We start from the raw sequence: 20,454 nt of genomic DNA on the forward strand, positions 1-20,454 counted from the left end.
TTTGGTCTCCTTATTTAAGGAAGGATGTAAATGCATTGGAGGCGGTTCACAGAATCGATCACAGAATCACAGTGCAGTAGAGGCCCTTCGGCCCATCGAGTCTGCACCGACACCGATTCAAAGGAGGTTTACCAGATTGTCTTATGAGGAAAGGTTGGACAGACTGGGCTTGTTTCCACTGGAGTTTAGAAGAGTGAGGGGTGATTTGATTGAAGTTATACAAGATCCTGAACGGCCTTGACAAGGTGGATGTGGAAAGGATGTTTCCTCTTGTGGGTGAGTCCAGAACTAGGGGTCACTGTTTTAAAATTAGGGGTCGCCCTTTTAGGACAGAGATGAGGGGAATTTTTTTCTCCCAGAGGGTTGTGCAACTTTGGAACTCTCTGCCTCAGAAGGTGGTGGAGGCGGGGTCATTGAATATTTTTAAGGCAGAGGTAGATAGATTCTTGTTAGGTAAGGGAATCAAAGGTTATCGGGGTTAGATAGGGAATGTGGAAATCGAAACACAAGAAGATCAGCCATGATCTTATTGAATGTCGGAGCAGGCTCGAGGGGCTGAATGCTCTACTCCTGTTCCTATTTCTTATGTTCTTAAGGAATATGATTGTTCAGCCATATCTCCTGTGTTTCCTTCCACAGATCTCTGGAGCACAAAGCTTCACCGTACCCGTAACCATGTCCGACTCCACGTCCACTCAAAGCCCCTCTGCCCATCCACCACACGGCCCCTCCAGCAAACTAATCAACAAGAGGTGCACCAGGCTGGTCAACCAGGGGGTGCAGACAGGTAAGTGCCTGGGAGGAGTTGGTGTGTTGTTTGGTGGGTGGTTTCTTTATTAACCTGGTGTGGAACCAGGTCACGCAGAGCAGAGAGGTTCTGGAGCCCAGGAGTCTCAGATAGATGACACTTGTAGCTCTGTAGCACCTTTCATGAACCCCCCCCCGATATCCCAAACAGCTTCACAGCCAATCCAGTAAGTGTAGTCACTGTTGTCCTGTAGGAAACTTGGCAACCAATTTGCATACAGCAAGACCTCAAAAACAGCAATGTGATAACAGATCATCTATTTCATTGTGGTGATTGAAGGATAAATGTTGGCCATGACATGCTTTTCTTCGAAATAGTGTCATTGGATATTTTACGTCCATCTGAGAGGGCAGACAGGGTTTAAAGCTTCATCTGGAAAACAGCACCTCTGACTGTATAGCACTCCCTCAGCGGATTATGTGCTCAAGCCTTTGGAGTGGGACTTGGATCCACAATCTCTGACTCCGCCACCATTGATTCAAGGCTGACCCTTATGTGAAAGCAAGAGTCAGTGGGTGGGGCAGTTGGGCGTGGATGGGGCAGGGTCTCCTGGCACTAACACCCCCATCTCAGTGAAGGAGCAAAAGGATGAATCAGGAACCCTGCCCACAAGAGGCTCTTCAGTTACTGCAGCTGTCAGAGTGGGTGTTCCCCTCATGGCCGAACAGCCACTACCTTGGCTCACACGTAATGAATGACCGACTGTCTGTGGTCCTCAGCCAACAGGCTGTAAAATCTGAAGCAGAAGTGGCAGGCTGGGGAGGCAGCTGAGTGGCCACTTTGCATGACTCATGGCCCCTACTCAGTGTTTGCCACAGAACCACAGAAAACTTAAAGCACAGAAAGAGGCCATTCAGCCCATCATGTCTGTGCCAGCCAGAAAAGAGGAAAGAAAAAACTAACCACCCATTCTAATCCCACCTTCCAGCACCTGGTCCGTAGCCTTGCAGCTTCCATCACTTCAGCTGCAGATCCAGGTACCTTTTACATGAGTTGAGGGTTTCTGCCTTCACTGCTAAACCAGGCAGTGAATTCCAGATACCCACCGCCCTCTGGATGAAGAAGGTTTTCCTCATGTCTCCTCTAATCCTTTACCACCTTAAATCGATGCCCCCTGGTAGTTGACCCCTCAGCTAGGGGAAACAGGCCTTTCCTGTTTAATCTTGCACACCTCAATTAAGTCACCCCTCAGCCTCTTGTGTTCTGAGGAAAACAACCCCAGCCTATCCAATCTTTCTTCATAGCTGCAGTTTTCAAGCCTTGGCAACATTCTTGTAAAATTCCTCTGCACTCTCTCCAGAGCAGTTATGTCCTTTCTATAATGTGGTGACCAGAACTGTACACAAAATTCCAGCTGTGGCCTAACCAGAATTTTAGACAGTTCCATCATTACCTCCCTGCATTTGTATTCAATACCTCGCCCAGTAAAGGAAAGCATTCCATATGCTTTCTTTACCACCTTATCCATTTGTCCTGCCACCTTCAGGGATGTGTGGACATGCACTCCAAGCCTATTGCTCTACCCCTCACACTGTCCTTCTGTTTATTGTGTGTTCACTAACTTTGTTTTCCCTCTGAAAGTGCATTACCTCACTTTTCTGAATTAAATTCCATTTACCACTTTTTCGCCTATTCAACCAAACCATTGATATCATTCCGGAGTTGTTGCCTCGCCTTCTGACAGAGCATGAGGTTGTCTCGGAACCATAGAAAAGGCTATTAGCCTGAGAGCCTGGTGCTTTTCATGACTGAAATCTCCTGCCTTACTGGGTGTCTCAGTCTTTCCATGTACTAGTACTGTAGCCTTGTGGTCCTGGTACTGAATTCCCAACCCAGGGGCCCATCCTCGGGCACCCCGAGAAGTTGTTGGTGAGCCATCCTCTGGGGCTTGTATGGAGTAGGCACAGCCCACATTGTTATTAGGAAGGGAGTTTTAAGATATTGACCCTGCCACACCGAAGGAATCTAGTTGCTCTGGTCCACATAGGAACCAAAGACATAGCTAGAGGGTTTGTGGAGCTGTAAATTAATAAAGCAGTAGCTTGAGGGTAATAATCTCTGGATGACTATCTGAGCAACATACAAATTGGCATAGGGTCAAGCAGATGAGAGAATTACATGCATGGCTCAGAGAGTGGTGTGGGGGTGGGGGAAGGGCTTTTGACTTGTGCGGCACTGGTACTGGGGAAAGAGGGAACTGTTCCGTTGGGATGGGGCTCCATCTAAACAGGGCTGGGTTTAGCGTCCTGGTGAATTGTGTAACTCCGGTTGTGGATAAGACTTCAAATGAAAAGGGAGAGAAGGGTCAGATGAAGGGAGGTTTAGAAATCCGAAGAGAGAAGTCAAGGCCATGGAATAGTTTATCGACTTGGATAAAGACAAGCAGAGTGGGACAGGAAGGGATAGAGAGTTTAGTGGTAATAGTGCGTTGATGAATAAGGTCCAAACAAATCATAATGGATTAAACAAGTAAAATTAAAGGTTCTTCATCTGAATGCACAAACCATTCTTAATAAGATAGACGGAACTAAAAATTCTTTCGAGTTATCAACAGTCACAGATTGCAACTCTTTCGAGTATAATCACAGTTCTTGGTTTCCGGGAGTGGGTCATGAACCCACAACCCTCTGATTCAAAGGCGAGGGTGCTATGAACTGAGCCACAGCTGACACCTCTAGATAGACGGAACTAGTGGCACAAGATTTTGAGGAGACTTAACAGGGTTGATAATGAGGTGTTGTTTCCCTCGGCTGGGGAATCTAGAACATGGACACAGCCTTAGGGTCACGGGTTGATTATTTAGGACTGAGATGAGGAGGAGTTTTGAGTAGAAAGCAAGAATCTTAAACTTAAACAAACCAGTTGCTTAGTATGAGGGGAGAGCTGGCTAACGTCAATTATTCAGTGCTTTGTCTTTTAATTTATTTACCCAAACAATGGGAAGTATTTTAAGAAATTATTCAAAATGTTCAACGAAAATACATTTCATTAAAAAAAAAACTCAGTGGGCAAGATCCATCTGTGGCTGACTAAGGAGGTTAAGGAAAGTATCAGGTTAAAAGACGAGGCTAATGATGTTCCAAAAAATAGGAGTAAGTCTGACGATTGAGAGAGTTTTAGAAATCGGCAAAAGGTGACCAGCAAGTTGATAAAAAGGGAAAAAAATAGAATGAGTAAACGAGCCAGAAATATGAAAAGATTGTAAGAGCTTTTACAGTATATAAAAAGGAGAGCAGCTAAAGTAAACATTGGTTCCTTAGAGACAGGGATAGGAAAAATTATCATAGGAAATAATGACATTTTACATCTGAATTCATGGTAGAATACATAAATTACATACCAAAAACATAGGTAACCTGGGGCTCAAAAGAGTGAGGAACTTAAAATAATTAATATCAGTTGACTAAAAACGTTAGAGGAACTTAATGGACTAAAATATGATAAATCCCCAGGGACCCGATGGCCTATGTCCTAGGGTTTTGCGCTGGTGATGATTTTTCAAAATTGTCTAGGTGCTGGAACAGTTCCAGCAGCCTGGCAGTTGGCAAATGTAACTCCGCTATTCAAGCCAGGAGAGAGAAAGAAAAAAAAAACAAAATCACAGGCCGGTTGGCCTGACATCAGTCATCGGGAAAGTGCTGGACTCTTATTATTAGGGAAGGCCTGAAAATGCAGTGAGAAAATCAAAGCTTTAACAGACAACGTCAACGTGGTTTTATGAAAGGGGAATCACCTTTGACAAATTTATTAGTTTTTTTTGAGGATGTGAGGAGTAGGGTAGATGAAGGGGAGCAGTCGATGTAGTTTACTCGAATTACTAAAAGGCACTTGATTAGGAGTCACAAAAGGTTAATAGGCAAGAACAAGGACTCCTGGAGTTGAGGGTAAAATATGGGTAAAGGGTTGGAAGAACAAGCAGGAAGCAATGATAAACAGGGCATTTTCAAGTTGGCACCAGTTCACTGCTGCAAAGGATCAGTGCTGGGGCTTCAGCTATTTACAATCTATATTAATGACTTCAACACAGAGACCCAAGAGTAAAGTATCCTGATTTGCGCTTGATAATGAGCTCGGTGGAAAGATAAGCTGTGGGGAGGACACAGAGAGGCTGCAAAGAGATATGGACAGGTTAAATGAATGGGCAAGAAGATGGCAGATGGAGTATAAGGTGGGGAAGTGTGAAGTTATTAACTTTGATGGAAAAGCAGAGTATTTTTTAAAAGGTGTGAAACGTTAAGTGTTGATTTTCAAAGTGACTCGAGTGTTTTCGTACAAGGAATGCAGCAAGTTAGCATGCAGGTGCAGCAAGCAGTTGGAAAGGCAAATGGCATGTTGGCCTTTATTGCCAGGGGATTGGAGTACAAGAATAAAGAAGTGTTGCAAGATTTGTTTAGGGTTTTGGTGCGACCACGCCTGGACTACTGTGTGCAGCTTTGGTCTCCATATCTGAGGAAGGCTTTACTGGGAGGCAGTACAGCGAAGGTTCACTAGATTAGGCCCTGGGATGAGAGTAAATTGGGCCCTATATTCTCTGGAGTTTAGAAGAATGAGAGGTGATCCCGTTGAAACCTACAAAATTCTGAAGGGGTTTGACAGAGTCGACAATGAGAAGCTGCTTCCCCTGGTTGGGGAATCTAGGAAAGGGGTCACTGCCTTAGGATTGATCATTTAGGACTGAGATGAGGAAACATTTCTTCACTCAAATAGTTTGTGAAGCTTTGGAATTCTCTATCCCAGAGGGTTGTGGATGCTTCATCGTTAAATATATTTAACTTTGAGGGAGATGCATTTTTGGCCTCTCAGGGAATCAAGGGATATGGGAGCAGGCGGAAAAGTGGAGTTGAGGCCAAGATCAGAGCAGCTATGATGGTATTAAATGGCAGATCAGGCTGGTGTGGCCATCTGGTCTGCTCCTAACACTTTTTTTGACCTTGTGATGTATGTTCTGCTTGGGATAGTGAGAGAGTGTCAGGCAGCTTGGAGGTAATGGTGTTCTCATTAACATTGCTATTCTTATAGAACTTGTTTTTGTGACTGGATGCCTGTGTCCAGTGGGGCTCCACAGGGATCGGTGTTGGGTCCCTTGCTGTTTGTGGTATATATCAACAATTTAGACTTGAATGTAGGAGGGTCGATCAGTAAATTCATGGATGACACGAAAATTGGTGGGGTGGTGAATAGTGAGGAGGATAGCCTTAGATTACAGGAGGATATAGACAGGCTGGTCAGATGGGCTGATCAGTGGCAAATGGAATTTAATGGATAAGTGTGAGGTCATGCACTTGGGCAGGACAAACAAGGCACAGGAATACATGATGAATGGTAGAACCCTGGGAAGTACCGAGGATCAGAGGGACCTTTGTGTTCATGTCCACCGGTCCCTTAAGGTAGCCCTTAAGGTGGTTAAGAAGGCATATGGGGTACTTGCCTTTATTAGCTGAGGCATAGAATATAAGAGCAGGGAGGTTATGCTGGATTTGTATAAAATGCTGATTAGGCCACAGCTAGAGTATTGCATGCAGTTCTGGAATCCGCATTATAGGAAGGCTGTGATTGCGCTAGAGAGAGTGCAGGGGAGATTTATCAGAGTGTTGCCTGGGCTGGAGAGTTTTAGTCATGAGGAGAGATTGGATAGACTGGGGTTATTTTCCCTGGAGCAGAGGAGATTGAGGGGGGACATGATTGAGGTGTATGAAATTATGAGGGGCATAGATAGAATAGACAGGAAGGAACTTTTCCCCTTGGTGGAGGGATCAGTAACCAGGGGGCATAGATTTAAGGTAAGGGGCAGGAGATTTAGAGGGGATGTGAGGAAGAATTTTTTCACCCAGAGGGTGGTGGGAATCTGGAACTCACTGCCTGAAAGGGTGGTAGAGGCAGAAACCCTCATAACATTGAAGAAGTATTTGGATGTGCACTTGCGATGCCATGGCATACAAGGCTATGGGCCTAGTGCTGGAAAATGGGATTAGAATAGTTAGGTACTTGTTTGACTGGCGCAGACTCAATGGGCCGAAGGGCCTTTTTCTGTGCTGTAGACCTCAATGATTATGACCCAATAACTTGGTAATTTGTGGACACGTACCAGAAAACACGGCCAGAGTGTTAGAAAACCCAGCGAGTTTAGGAAGAGTCTGCTAGCACCACCCTCACCTCCCCCAGTCTGGACTATATGTCACTTCAGGTCCACAGTATGTGCTTGGCTGTAAATATATCAGGGCAATAATAACAGCTCACCAGTGTCATCCGATTAGAAAATCCCTCAATTCCTTCCCATATATCCAACCCCTCCACACCGGGTCCCTCAACCCCTCACACACACACACACGCACACACACACATACATACCCGCCAGTCCCTCAATGTGCTGGATGCCCCTGTTATCGTAGAGATAGATGTTCCCCATACTCCGCCTCTCTCTGTCTGTAACATTGTTTTGCGCCATGTGTCAGAATCTCCGCCCATTGTCGCAAGTGCTAAGGGGAGACGGACTCGCGATGTGGGTGTGACCTTCCCTTCGCCAGATTCAGAGCCAGCCCTGCGTCGACCAGCTGTTCTGGGCAGTCACCGTCAGCACTCAGCCTCTCCCGCTGGCTGCAGCTCCGCCAGGGACAAGGACAGGAAGAGGAAGGGCAGCTCACACACAGAGAGGGCTCCTGGGAAAGACGGCAGGACATCAGCTGGGCCAGGTAAGCCTCATTCCATTCAAGTCAGGAATCACCCACTCGATTCATCACCCGATGTCTGAATGAGATGGCTGTTGTGTAAGAGCCTTGAGAGATATGAAGCAAAGGTGGGGAAATGGAGTTACACAGATCAGCTGTGACTGAATGGCCTCCTACGGTTCCCAGGTAACAGGCTCAAGGGCCTGTATGGCATAATTCGGTTCCTGTGTAACAGGCTCAAGGGGCTGAATGGCCTCCTCTTGTTCCTTTGTAACAAGTTCAAGTGGCTGGATGGCCTCCTCCTGTTCCTGTGAAACTCTAGCCTATGAGGGCTTTACCTCTTCAATTCCAAGTGGCCCTCACTCTAAAACCTAAGCCCCAAAATCTGAACAGTTCTGATAATTTTTACATCTTTTATTATTTGGATCTCACTTTCTCAAACACTCATACCAGGAGCGTATACTTGGAACGCAAAGACCTCTTTTCCTGGCTTCCTCACTGGAGGGAGGAGTCGACCACCTCAGTCCCCTTCAATTGAATCCCCACCCTCAACAGATCGGTGTGATTTGTTACTGGGATGTGGGGTGTACAGGAGTGATTTGTTATTGGGGGTGGGGTGTACAGGAGTGATTTGTTATTGGGGTGTACAGGAGTGATTTGTTACTGGGGTGTACAGGCGTGATTTGTTACTGGGGTGTACAGGTGTGATTTGTTACTGGGGTGTGGGGTGTACAGGAGTGATTTGTTACTGGGGTGTGGGGTGTACAGGTGTGATTTGTTATTGGGGGTGGGGTGTACAGGTGTGATTTGTTACTGGGGTGTGGGGTGTACAGGTGTGATTTGTTACTGGGGTGTGGGGTGTACAGGTGTGATTTGTTACTGGGGTGTACAGGTGTGATTTGTTACTGGGGCGTACAGGTGTGATTTGTTACTGGGGTGTGGGGTGTACAGGTGTGATTTGTTACTGGGGTGTGGGGTGTACAGGTGTGATTTGTTACTGGGGTGTGGGGTGTACAGGTGTGATTTGTTACTGGGGTGTGGGGTGTACAGGTGTGATTTGTTACTGGGGTGTGGGGTGTACAGGTGTGATTTGTTACTGGGGTGTGGGGTGTACAGGTGTGATTTGTTACTGGGGTGTACAGGTGTGATTTGTTACTGGGGTGTACAGGTGTGATTTGTTACTGGGGCGTACAGGTGTGATTTGTTACTGGGGCGTACAGGTGTGATTTGTTACTGGGGCGTACAGGTGTGATTTGTTACTGGGGCGTACAGGTGCGATTTGTTACTGGGGCGTACAGGTGCGATTTGTTACTGGGGTGTACAGGTGTGATTTGTTACTGGGGCGTACAGGTGCGATTTGTTACTGGGGCGTACAGGTGCGATTTGTTACTGGGGCGTACAGGTGCGATTTGTTACTGGGGTGTACAGGTGTGATTTGTTACTGGGGCGTACAGGTGCGATTTGTTACTGGGGCGTACAGGTGCGATTTGTTACTGGGGCGTACAGGTGCGATTTGTTACTTGGGTGTACAGGTGTGATTTGTTACTGGGGTGTACAGGTGCGATTTGTTACTGGAGCGTACAGGTGCGATTTGTTACTGGGGCGTACAGGTGCGATTTGTTACTGGGGTGTACAGGTGCGATTTGTTACTGGGGTGTACAGGTGTGATTTGTTACTTGGGTGTACAGGTGTGATTTGTTATTGGGGTGTGGGGTGTACAGGTGTGGTTTGTTATTGGGGTGTGGGGTGTACAGGTGTGATTTGTTATTGGGGTGTGGGGTGTACAGGTGTGATTTGTTACTGGGGTGTGGGGTGTACAGGAGTGATTTGTTATTGGGGTGTGGGGTGTACAGGTGTGATTTGTTACTGGGGTGTGGTGCGTACAGGTGTGATTTGTTATTGGGGTGTGGGGTGTACAGGTGTGATTTGTTATTGGGGGTGGGGTGTACAGGTGTGATTTGTTACTGGGGTGTGGGGTGTACAGGTGTGATTTGTTACTGGGGTGCGGGGTGTACAGGTGTGATTTGTTACTGGGTGTGGGGTGTACAGGTGTGATTTTCTATTGGGGTTGTTTTGGGTTACAGGCTGTACAGGTGTGATGACACGTGTAGTTTTTGAGTGAGAGTTAATATCTTTATTTTATCAAACCCCAGCCTGGTTCATTCCTGCCACTGAGCTGAAGTGGGCCTCGAGGAAGGAGAATGATCCAGGGCCCTGCCACAGTTGCACTTCAGGCAATTTCGAATTGTTACCATCAACCACCTTGTGCAGAGAACCACTGCGAGAGAAACAGCTACAACAGCAATGGATCAGCAATACTGCGAGAGCCTGGGGCCAGGAACCTGCACAGACCGATGCTCTTCTGAAGAATCCTTCCCCCTTAATACGCATCACCTTGAAAGTAAGGAACTTTGTGTGACTCGCAATAATGGTGAAACTTTCCAGCCACAGGCACACGCTGTTGAGGGAAGATTAAAGCACAAGTAATCAGTGCTGTGTTAGCTCAGTGAATCAAACTTGCTAATTAAGCGATGGTTGTGAATGGTAGAGTGTCTGGTGGAGTCTCAGTCTCCCATTGTAACAGGGTTGGGTATGGAGGCATTTTAACATTCAGCTACAAGAGCTAAGAATAAGCTGAGACTCAAACAGTTTCTAAATAATTAGTAGTTTGGTAGTGCAGAACTTGAGTATTACTGAAGAAAGAGACATGTCAAAGCTTTTTGTCTGGCACTCATCAGGACATTTTGCAAATAGACCAATACAAGGGGAAAACCAACAATTTATACTGTATGAGAAGAGAGTGCTGATTGGTTGGCAAGTCAACTCTGATTGGTAGAGGCGTTGCCATGGAGAATGCACTAATTGATGGTGACTGACTGTTAACTACCAAGCATTGTTTGAAATTTAAGCCAGGAAGCTCGACCCTGATTAGTCAAGGCATTGCCCTGGGGAATGAGTCAGTGAATGGCTGTCACTTATTTTGTTTAGCTGAAACAGGCGCAATGCATGTATATGTTCTTTCTGTCTGCAAAGAACAGGGCCCCGTGTATTAATATATGTAGCTTCTAGTACACGTAAATGTGCCACACTGCCAGCCCGACTGACAATCATAAATTGAGATTTGTTATTGGGGTGTGGGTTGTACAGATGTGATTCTGCGTAATTCTAGCACACTGAGGATTATTTTATAAAATGTGAAAAATTTGAGTAACAGGTGAAGCTAGCTGTTTCGCGCTGCTATGATGCAGTAGCAACACGAGTGGTATTCACCGCTAACAGGATGCTGCCGTCAAGCCAAAAAGACATTCTGCCTTTCACATAGATGAATAATGTGGTATATGAATTTCAGTGCCAGTGTGATGCTTGGTATGTAGGCTGTGCATCCCAAAGACTGGCAGATCATATCAAACAGCGTGTCCCAGCCGCTGTTCACAATGGGCAGGGTACAGACCGGACCCAAACAGTCCGTACTTGCAAAACTCAAAACAAAGTGTCCGACATTAGATGTGATTCCGCGATTGGACAACACTTGCTAAATAATTCTCGGTGTGCTAAGAATTACACTGACAACCATTTTAAGATTGTCAGTCGGGCTGGCAGGGTGGTGCGTTTGCATATACTGGAAGGTACAGATAGTAATCTACAGGGCTCTGCTGTTCACAGACAGAAAGAACATTGCATCTGGTTCAGCTAAATAAAACAAGTGACAGCCATTCGCTGGCTCATTCCTCAGGGTGTTGCCTTGACCAATATGTTCAAGCCTTGCACCTATTTTGAATTACCTGAGAGCTTGGTGAGCCTATAGATCCCCAAGTTGATTTCTCCATGGCAACACCGCAGCCAATCAGAGTCAACTTGCCAACCATTTTGTTCCTGGATCTAAATCATTGATATATATTGTGAATAGCTGGGGCCCAAGCACTGATCCCTGCAGTACCCCACTAGTCACCGCCTCCCACTCTGAAAAAGGCCCATTTATTCCTACTCTCTGTTTCCTGTCTGCTAACCAGTTCTCAATCCATGCCAATATATTACCCCCAGTCCCATGTGCTTTAATTTTACACACTAACCTCTGATGTGGGACTTTATCAAAAGCTTTCTGAAAATCCAAATACACCACATCCACTGGTTCTCCCTTATCTATTCTGCTAGTTATATCCTCAAAAAACTCCATTAGGATGGTTTGCCTTTCATAAATCCATGTTGACTTTGTCTAATCCTGTTGATATTTTCTAAGTGTCCTGTTATCACACCCTTTATAATAGACTTTAGCATTTTCCCTACTGCTGAGGTTAGGCTAACTGGTCTGTAATTTTCTGTTTTCTCCCTTCCTCCTTTTTTAAATAGTGGGGTTACATTTTTCACCCTCCAACCTGCCGAGACTGTTCCAGAATCTACAGAATTTTGGAAGATGACAACCAACACATCCACTATTTCCGTGGCCACCTGCTTTAGTACCCTGGGATGTAGATTATCAGGCCCTGGGGATTTATTGGCTTTCAGTCGCATTAATTTCTCCAGCACTATTGTTTTACTAATATTAATTTCCTTCAATTCCTCCTTCTCACTTGACCCTTGGCTCCCGAGTATTTCTGGGAAGTTATTTGTATCTTTCTCTGTGACACCAGCACTGTGTACAGTTTTGGTCTCCTCCTCTAAGGAAGGATATACCTGCCTTAGATGGAGTGCAATGGAGGTTCACCAGACTGATTCCTGGGATGAGGGAAGATTGCCCTATGAGGAGCGATTGCGTATTCCCTTGAATTTAAAAAAAATGAGAGATGATTTAATAGAAACATATAAAATTCTTAAAGGGCTTAACTTAACGGTAGACACAGAGAGTGTTACCCCAGGCTGGAGAGTCTTGAAGTAGGTGTCACACTCTCAGGATAAGGTCCGCCATTTAGGACTGAGATAAGGAGAAATTATTTCACTCGAAGGGCTGTGACTCTTAGGAATTCTCTACCCTTGAGACCTGTGGATGCTCCATCGTTGAGTATATCAAAGACAGAGGTTGATAGATTTTTGTGTCCTGAGGGAATCGAGGTGTATGTGGATAATGGGGGAAGGTTAAATTGATGTGGAAGATCAGCCATGATATTGAAAGGCAGAGCAGCATCATCGATGGTCTAATGGCCTTCTCCAACTCCTATTTCTCACATTTCTAATGCTCTTATCTAATAAAGAGGAGCAGGAGTTGACTTTACAGCCCCAAGAGCCTGCTTTGAAATCTCTCTCGATTTCCTTCATTTCCAAAAATAAGTCTCTCAATCTTGGCCCTGAATACAACTCAACATTCACAACCCTCTGGGGTGGAGAAGTCCAAAGATTCACAACCCTCCTCGTTTTCTCCTCCTCTCGGTCTGAAATGTCCACTCCCTTGCCTTGAGTCCATGCCCTCTCGCTCCAGAACCTCTAGCCATGAGGAACAGCCCCCTCGGCATCTACTCTGTCACCCCCTCAGAGAGGTTTATATGTTTCAATGAGATCACCTCTCATTCTTGGAAGCACCAGAGAATTCGACTGAAATATTATTGATGCCTGATTAAATGTCTCCAGTCAGTCAGGGCCCAACATTAATTGTGGAAAAGATGTTGAGAGTGGTGGAGGTGTAATTTTTGGAGTGATGAGATGGGGGAAGGGTGGTGATGGGATTAGGGAGAAAATGGAGGGCTTATCTGGGGATGGGATCCTCACATATGCCAGAGAATTTCTTTGTGAGCCGGGGAGGGAAGTCTGGTAAGCCGAGACAGTCCACGCATGGGAAATAACCTCTTGGGCTCAGCAGCGATGGAGCTGTTTCCCGGCAGAGAATCAGCATCTTCAGAGGAGGCAGACCTCCCGAAGATCGGGATTGAAACCAGGAGTGCTCTGGTGTGCTGTGGCTCAGTACCGAGTCCACGGGTGTCTGTTTTATTTTGCTGTTTGACAGGAAGCCTTACACATGAACAGACCGGATTTCATCTCCCATTCCCGGCAACGGGTGAGGCGCCTGGAGTTACTGATGGAAGAGAGGAAGATACAGAGCATTCTGCAGAGCGAGAGAGAGAGACTTTTCAACCAGCCCCAGGAGAGAGGCCCCAGGGATAGGAGGGGCTATCAGCTTGGTGAGCACACGTTTACACCCAATTCCATATTACACCTTGTGTACAACACCAAAACAGGCCATTTGGTCCACGCTGCTGTTGATGTGCCACACGAGTCTCTCTACCCACCCATCCTGCTTAATCTAACCACTGTCAACCTGGGAGAACTACTTCGTATTCCACATGGGGTTGTTGTCACCCTGACTGAATGTAGTAGTGCAGTGCTTAGGTCCCTGGACCTGTAACCTAGGGCCCTGCATTAAAAAAATCGGATATTAAGAAGCTGGGACCAGTAAAAGTGACCATGTGGTCAAAATCCAGTTGGTTCACTACTGAAACCTGCTGTTCTTTACCTGTGTGAGTCAAGATGTGACTCCAATCCCACACTAATGTGAACTGCCCTCTGACGTGGCCTAGCAAGCTATTCGGGTGTACTCGGTGGGGCTTGGGGGGCGTGGGGCGGGGGGGATGTTATCTAGGATGGGTAATGGGATAGGATGGACTTGCCAGCGACACTCATATCCTGCCCCTTGAGATTTGGGTGTATTTTGTTGTCAGCGTTCAACATGTTTAACAGTTCTACCCAATGCCAGAGTCACCTTCTCTCTCTTGTATTTTTCAGCCGAAGCTATTTTATTCAAGAGGAAAATCCCAAAGAGGGAAATGTTTGACAGGTCCAAACGGTGAGTGTTACCCCGGGTCTTCATCAGAAATAGGAGCAGCAGTAGACCACTCGGCCCGTCGGGTCTGCTCTGCCATTCAACACGATCATGGCTGATCTTGGGCTTCAACTCCCATTTTCCCACCCACTCCCCATATCCCCTAATTCCCTGTCTATCCCAGCCTGAAATATATTCAGTGATGGAGCATCCACAACCCTCTGGGGTGGAGAATTCCAAAGATTCACAGCCCTTTGAAGTAATTTCTCCTCATCTCAGTGCTAAATGGCCGTCCCCTTATCCACAGATCGTAACCCCCCCCGTCTTTTCAATTCCCCGACCAGCAGAAACAATCTCTCAGCGTCCACCCTATCAAGTCCCCTCGGAATCTTGTGACGATGGGTGTCGAGATGTTTCACCCTGTCCTGTTAGTGCAACTCTCCTCTGAATAGGCCAAATGATGGAACGCTGCTGGTCACCCGGGATTCTTCCCTGCTTTCCCCCGAGGCACTGATCCCAGAACTTTCCAACAACCCGGGGGAGGCATCAGCTCAAATCCCACCAGGTCAAAGTTGTGAGAGATTGAATTCAGTAACTCGTGGGGGGTGCGGGAGAGATGGGTCGTGTCCCATGGGGAGGGAGAGTGTTCATGTCCCGGGGCGATGGTCCATGTTATGATGCAGCTGTTGGTAAAGGCTGAGTTATTTCAAATCCCAGAGGGAGACTTTAAACAAGTGTCACAACCTAGATTTTCAATGGGTTATAATTGAGTTGCAGCTCTGAATTCAAGAATTAAAAACCACCAAGCCTCAAGAGGTTTTTTATATAATTTAAATTAAACATTTATTAATTTAACAAGGTATTAAACACATGCATATGTCTACAAATTACTACTATAATAACTATTAAACAAATCCCCAAACTAATCACTCCCAGGTAAACTTCCCCAAGGCAACAATACCCCAAAGACTTAAACAGACTCCAGGCAAAGCACATTTTATCCTGCAAGCTCAAAATGGGGTTCCTTTCAATTTGCTCCTTCGCTGACAACTGTGGGCTCATGGGGATCTTAGATCATCCACGCCCCCGAACTGCACACACAAACTCCTCTCGGGTTATATCTTTGAATGTAAATTCTCATTGTATCACCTGGCCCTTTGAACTCCGCCTCTAACAATAAAACCCCTTTCATAGCACCAATTTTATCAGTAATATAAACATATTGCTTGGTGTCTCCTAGCTAGGTGCAAGATTTCACCCCCAGTCTTTGAATGATTTATTCAACAAAATGCAAATGTACCCTCGACCTTACTGTTTACACCTCAAAACTACAAACATCAAAGCACCCAGACTAGCTGGCTTTAATCCAATTAAGACGCACACACTCACACCCACAGACACAGACCCAACTACAAGTCCAATGCAAAAATAATTTCCATTAACATTATATACGTTAATATCTTCATGACAACCCATGTCCCAGGGGGATGGGGCGAGGGTCTGTGTTCCGGGGGGGTGGGGGGTAGATGGGATGAGGGTCTGTGCCCCGGGGAAGGTGGGGGGGGCAGAGAGTCTGGGTCCCGGGAGGGGAAGATGGGGTGAGAGTCTGGGTCCCGGGGGAGGTGAGGGTGGGGTGGGGAGAGATGGGGTGAGAGTCTGGGTCCCGGGAGGGGGAGTGGGGTGATGGTCTGGGCCCCAGGAGGGTGAAGAGGAGGGACAGAGGGTCCGTGTCCCTGTGGTTGATGGGGTGGAGAGAGGGTCCGGGACCCGGGATGGAGCAACGGGCAGGATGGTTCTGAATGAGCTCAATATCCCCGTCCCCCCCCAACCCCGGGACACTCCCCCATTGAAAGCCCTTGTACTGTACCAGAGTCAGGAGTGATGTGGTCAGACTTCACTAAAGTCCCTTATCTGTCCCTTTGCAGCCTCTACGAGCAGCTTCCAGAGGTGAGCAGGAAACGAGAGGAGGACAGACGAAGGGCAGAGTATCAGACCAACAGGCTGAAAGCTCAGTTGTATAAACAGGTAGGTCTCTCTCAACAGCAGCCCCTCAATCACAGGCCAGAGCTCGGAGCGTTAATCAGTCCGTGTGTGAGTGCGTGGGCGTGAATGAGTGCACATTGGCGTGTGTGCCTCTGGGAACATGAGAGTGCACATGTGTGTTTTTTAATTCTTTCACGGGATGTGGGCTTCGCTGGCTGGGCCAGCATTTATTGCCCATCCCTAGTTGCCCTTGAGAAGGTGGTGGTGAGCTGCCTTCTTGAACCACTGCAGTCCATGTGGTGTAGGTACACCCACCGTGCTGTTAGGAAGGGAGTTCCAGGATTTTGACCCAGCGACAGTGAAGGAACAGCAATTTAGTTCAACGAGTGTTCCGGTGTGGGTGTGCGCATGCGGTGTGGGTGTGTGCGCGCATGCGGTGTGGGTGTGTGCGCGCATGCGGTGTGGGTGTGTGCGCGCATGCGGTGTGGGTGTGCGCGCATGCGGTGTGGGTGTGCGCGCGTGCGGTGTGGGTGTGTGTGGGCACGCGCGGTGTGGGTGTGTGTGGGCGCGCGCGGTGTGGGGTGCGCGCGGTGTGGGGGTGTGTGGGCGCGCGCGGTGTGGGGGTGTGTGGGCGCGCGCGGTGTGGGGGTGTGTGGGCGCGCGCGGTGTGGGGGTGTGTGTGGGCGCGCGCGGTGTGGGTGTGTGTGGGGGCGCGCGCGGTGTGTGTGTGTGGGCGCGCGCTGTGTGTGTGTGTGGGCGCGCGCTGTGTGTGTGTGTGTGTGTGTGTGTTTACAATAACACATGTCTCTGTGAATGGCCAATTATAATATGGACACGATCTCTAAACTGATCTGCTGCTACCTCATGGCACTTGGGATGGGCTGTCACAGAAACATATGGACAGAGAAACTAGGAGCAGGAGTAGACCATTCGGCCCCTCGAACCTGCTCCGACATTCAATAAGATCATGGCTGATGATCTTGTGTTTTGATTTCCACATTCCCTATCTAACCCTGATAACCTCTGATTCCCTTACCTAACAAGAATCCATCTACCTCTGCCTTAAAAATATTCAATGACCCCGCCCCCACCACCTTCTGAGGCAGAGTGTTCCAAAGTCGCACAACCCTCAGAGAGAAAATTTCCCCTCATCTCTGTCCTAAAACAGTGCCCCCCTACTTCAGGACTCAACCACAGGAATCCCACCATCAGCCTGATCCCAGAATCTGAGCTGATTGAAGCCAAGTCCAGGGATCCAGTCTGTACATTCAGTCCTCAGTTTGCAGACAGGCAGCCCGGGAATCAGGTATCCCGCGTCCCAGCGTTTAGGGAGTGACGGACCCGCGTCCCAGCGTTTAGGGAGTGACGGACCCGCGTCCCAGCGTTTAGGGAGTGAGTGACGGACCCGCGTCCCAGCGTTTAGGGAGTGAGTGACGGACCCGCGTCCCAGCGTTTAGGGAGTGAGTGACGGACCCGCGTCCCAGCGTTTAGGGAGTGAGTGACGGACCCGCGTCCCAGCGTTTAGGGAGTGAGTGACGGACCCGCGTCCCAGCGTTTAGGGAGTGAGTGACGGACCCGCGTCCCAGCGTTTAGGGAGTGAGTGACGGACCCGCGTCCCAGCGTTTAGGGAGTGAGTGACGGACCCGCGTCCCAGCGTTTAGGGAGTGAGTGACCGACCCGCGTCCCAGCGTTTAGGGAGTGAGTGACCGACCCGCGTCCCAGCGTTTAGGGAGTGAGTGACGGACCCGCGTCCCAGCGTTTATCCTTATCCCGCCAATATTGCACCAGAACGTTATTTTACATTTAGGTGTTTTTGCAATTTGTCTGTCTGTAATTGGAAAGGTTATTGAAGAAACGCTGCTCTGTGTTGAAAGCTGTGTCTGTCCTGGGATCTATATGTTCCTGTTTCACACTGATCAACCTTTTCTCCCACTTTTCTTTCTCTGCAGAAGATCACCAACCGTGTGTTAGGGAAGAAGGTTTCCTGGCAGTGAACTGGCCCAGAGTGTCTGTCAGAGCTGAGTTCTGGAACTCTCACCCTTACTGTCACATCCACTATCGTGTAAATAAAGATTTATTTAAATAAACATTGTCTGGTCACTCTGTCACAGCCACAATGGTTGGAGTACGAGAGATATGAGTGACAACAGGGGAGGCTTTTACATCAATATTGTGAGAAAGTGCGTTGCAGCTGGGTCATCATAACAGTGGTGACAGACTAACTGAAATGACAGACTTGCTACTGATCCTTTATTCAGTCCTCACAGTAAATAATGTTAAGGATGGTAATGGAGAAAATAATGAGACTAAGGATCAATAAATCTCCAGCACCCCAGGCTTTTAAAACATCAGCAGCACCTCTTAGAAATGCCACCTCGCCTGGATGAGATTCATCTTCAGTTGCAATGTAGGGGTGGGAATTCATTAAAATTTATCCTTTCCTGGGATGTGGGTGTCACTGGCAAGGCCAGCATTTATTGCCCATCCCCAATTGCCCTTGAACTCAGTAGCTTGCTGGGCCATTGCAGAGGGCAGTTAAGAGTCAACCACGTTGCTGTGGGTCTGGAGTCCCATGTAGGTCAGACCGGGTAAGGACGGCAGATTTCCTTCCCTGAAGGGCATTAGTGAACCAGATGGGTTTTTTTTTACAAAACAGAGAGTTGTCATGGTCCTGTTCTGTTGCTTGTTGGAGCTTCTCACTTTCAAGTTCAATGTGCAATAAACTAGGTCAAAGAATACAAATGGGGTGGTGACCCCTTACCTTCCTCGCGTGCTTAAACACAACTACCCTTGCCAGAGGATCCTCTCTCTGCCGTCCCTCGAGGTTCTCACCCTCCCGTCGTCACCACTGAAAATTCACTGGTTCTGTTGTTGGCCATGGCTCCGAACTCTTTAAGCATGAGATTCTTACCTGGGCCCAGGGGTGACATCCACCCGCCTGAGCTCTTCAATCATCCTGACACTCTACTGGGGAAAAATATAGGCTCATGAGTGAAAGTGAAGAGGGATTTGTTGAAGGCAGACCATGTTTGACTCACTTGATTTGAGTTGAAGTGAAAATTTCATTAGCAAATGTGTATATGGACTTTCAAAGGGAGTTTTACAAAGAACCATAGAATAGACTTGTTAGCAACATGAAAGCCCAAAGGAATCATAGGGACACTGACAGAATAGAAACAACATCAGCTAAGGGGCAGGAAGCAGAGCAGTGGGAAATGGCTGTTTTTTTACTGGGAGACAGTGGTAACCACCGGGGACAGTAACAGAACAAGAGCAAAATACGGCAGATGCTGAATCTGAAAGAAACATATGAACCAGGAGCAGGAGTCAGCCATTCGGCCCCTCGAACCTGCTCTGTCCTTCAATAAGGTCATGGCTGATCTGATTGGAACCTCAACCCCACATTCCTGATAACCTTTCACCCCTTGTTAAAACAGAATCTATCCAGCTCTGCCTTAATATTCAAAGACTCTGATTCCACTGCCTTTTGAGGAAGAGAGTTCCAGAGACTCATGATGCTCAGAGAAATAATTTCTCCTCGTCTGTCTTAAATGAGCGATCCCTTATTTTTAAACAGTGACCCCTAGTTCTAGATTCCCCCACAAGAGGAAACATTCTCTCCACATCCACCCTGTCAAGACCCCCACAGGACCTTAAAGGTTTCAATCAAGTCACCTCTTACTCTTCTAAACTCTATTTCCTGTTAGCGAGCCAATCTTCTATCCACGCCAATATGTTACTCCCTGCACCGTGAGCTTTCATTTTCCCTAAAAACCTTTGACGTGGCACCTTATCCAATGCCTTCTGGAAATCTAAGTACAGCACATCCACCAGTTCCCCTTTATCCACAGCATATTTGACTCCTGAAATGCTGGAAACACTCAGCAGGTCTGGCACCATCTGTGGAGAGAACAAGTTAATATTTCAGGTCAATGACCTTTTATCGGAAAGGTATTAGGAATATATATATGTTAATGACCTGGACTTGGGTGTAAAGGGCAAAATTTGCAGATGACATAAAAACCAGCATTGGAGTGAACAGTAATGAGAATAGTAACAAACTTCAAGAGGGCAATAGAAAGGCTGATTAAATGGGCAGGCATGTGGCAGATGAAGTTTAATGCAGGGAACTATCAAGTATTACATTTTAATAGGAATAACGTGGAGAGAGAATATAAAATCAAGGATACAATTCTAAAGGGACGCAGGAACAGGATTTATGTGCAAAGATCATTGAAGGTGACCTGTTAAGT

At 47.2% G+C, this 20,454-nt stretch overlaps 1 protein-coding gene across 1 annotated transcript in view; it reads left to right on the forward strand.

Moving 5' to 3' along the window:
* The window catches only part of LOC144688510 (uncharacterized), a 45,906-nt gene extending 27,618 nt beyond the window's left edge, over positions 1-18,288 (forward strand). Inside the window, exons 3-9 of the mRNA XM_078555172.1 lie at positions 640-787; positions 7,261-7,497; positions 9,627-9,874; positions 13,406-13,580; positions 14,182-14,242; positions 16,144-16,243; positions 18,151-18,288. Of these exons, the coding sequence (XP_078411298.1) occupies positions 640-787; positions 7,261-7,497; positions 9,627-9,874; positions 13,406-13,580; positions 14,182-14,242; positions 16,144-16,243; positions 18,151-18,195 (1,014 nt within the window). The 3' untranslated portion in view covers positions 18,196-18,288. The remainder of the gene's footprint in view (positions 1-639; positions 788-7,260; positions 7,498-9,626; positions 9,875-13,405; positions 13,581-14,181; positions 14,243-16,143; positions 16,244-18,150) is intronic.
* Positions 18,289-20,454: the final 2,166 nt, after the last annotated feature.

This window comes from Cetorhinus maximus, chromosome 1 (genome assembly GCF_964194155.1).
Source record: "Cetorhinus maximus chromosome 1, sCetMax3.hap1.1, whole genome shotgun sequence".
Classification (NCBI taxonomy): Eukaryota; Metazoa; Chordata; class Chondrichthyes; order Lamniformes; family Cetorhinidae; genus Cetorhinus; species Cetorhinus maximus.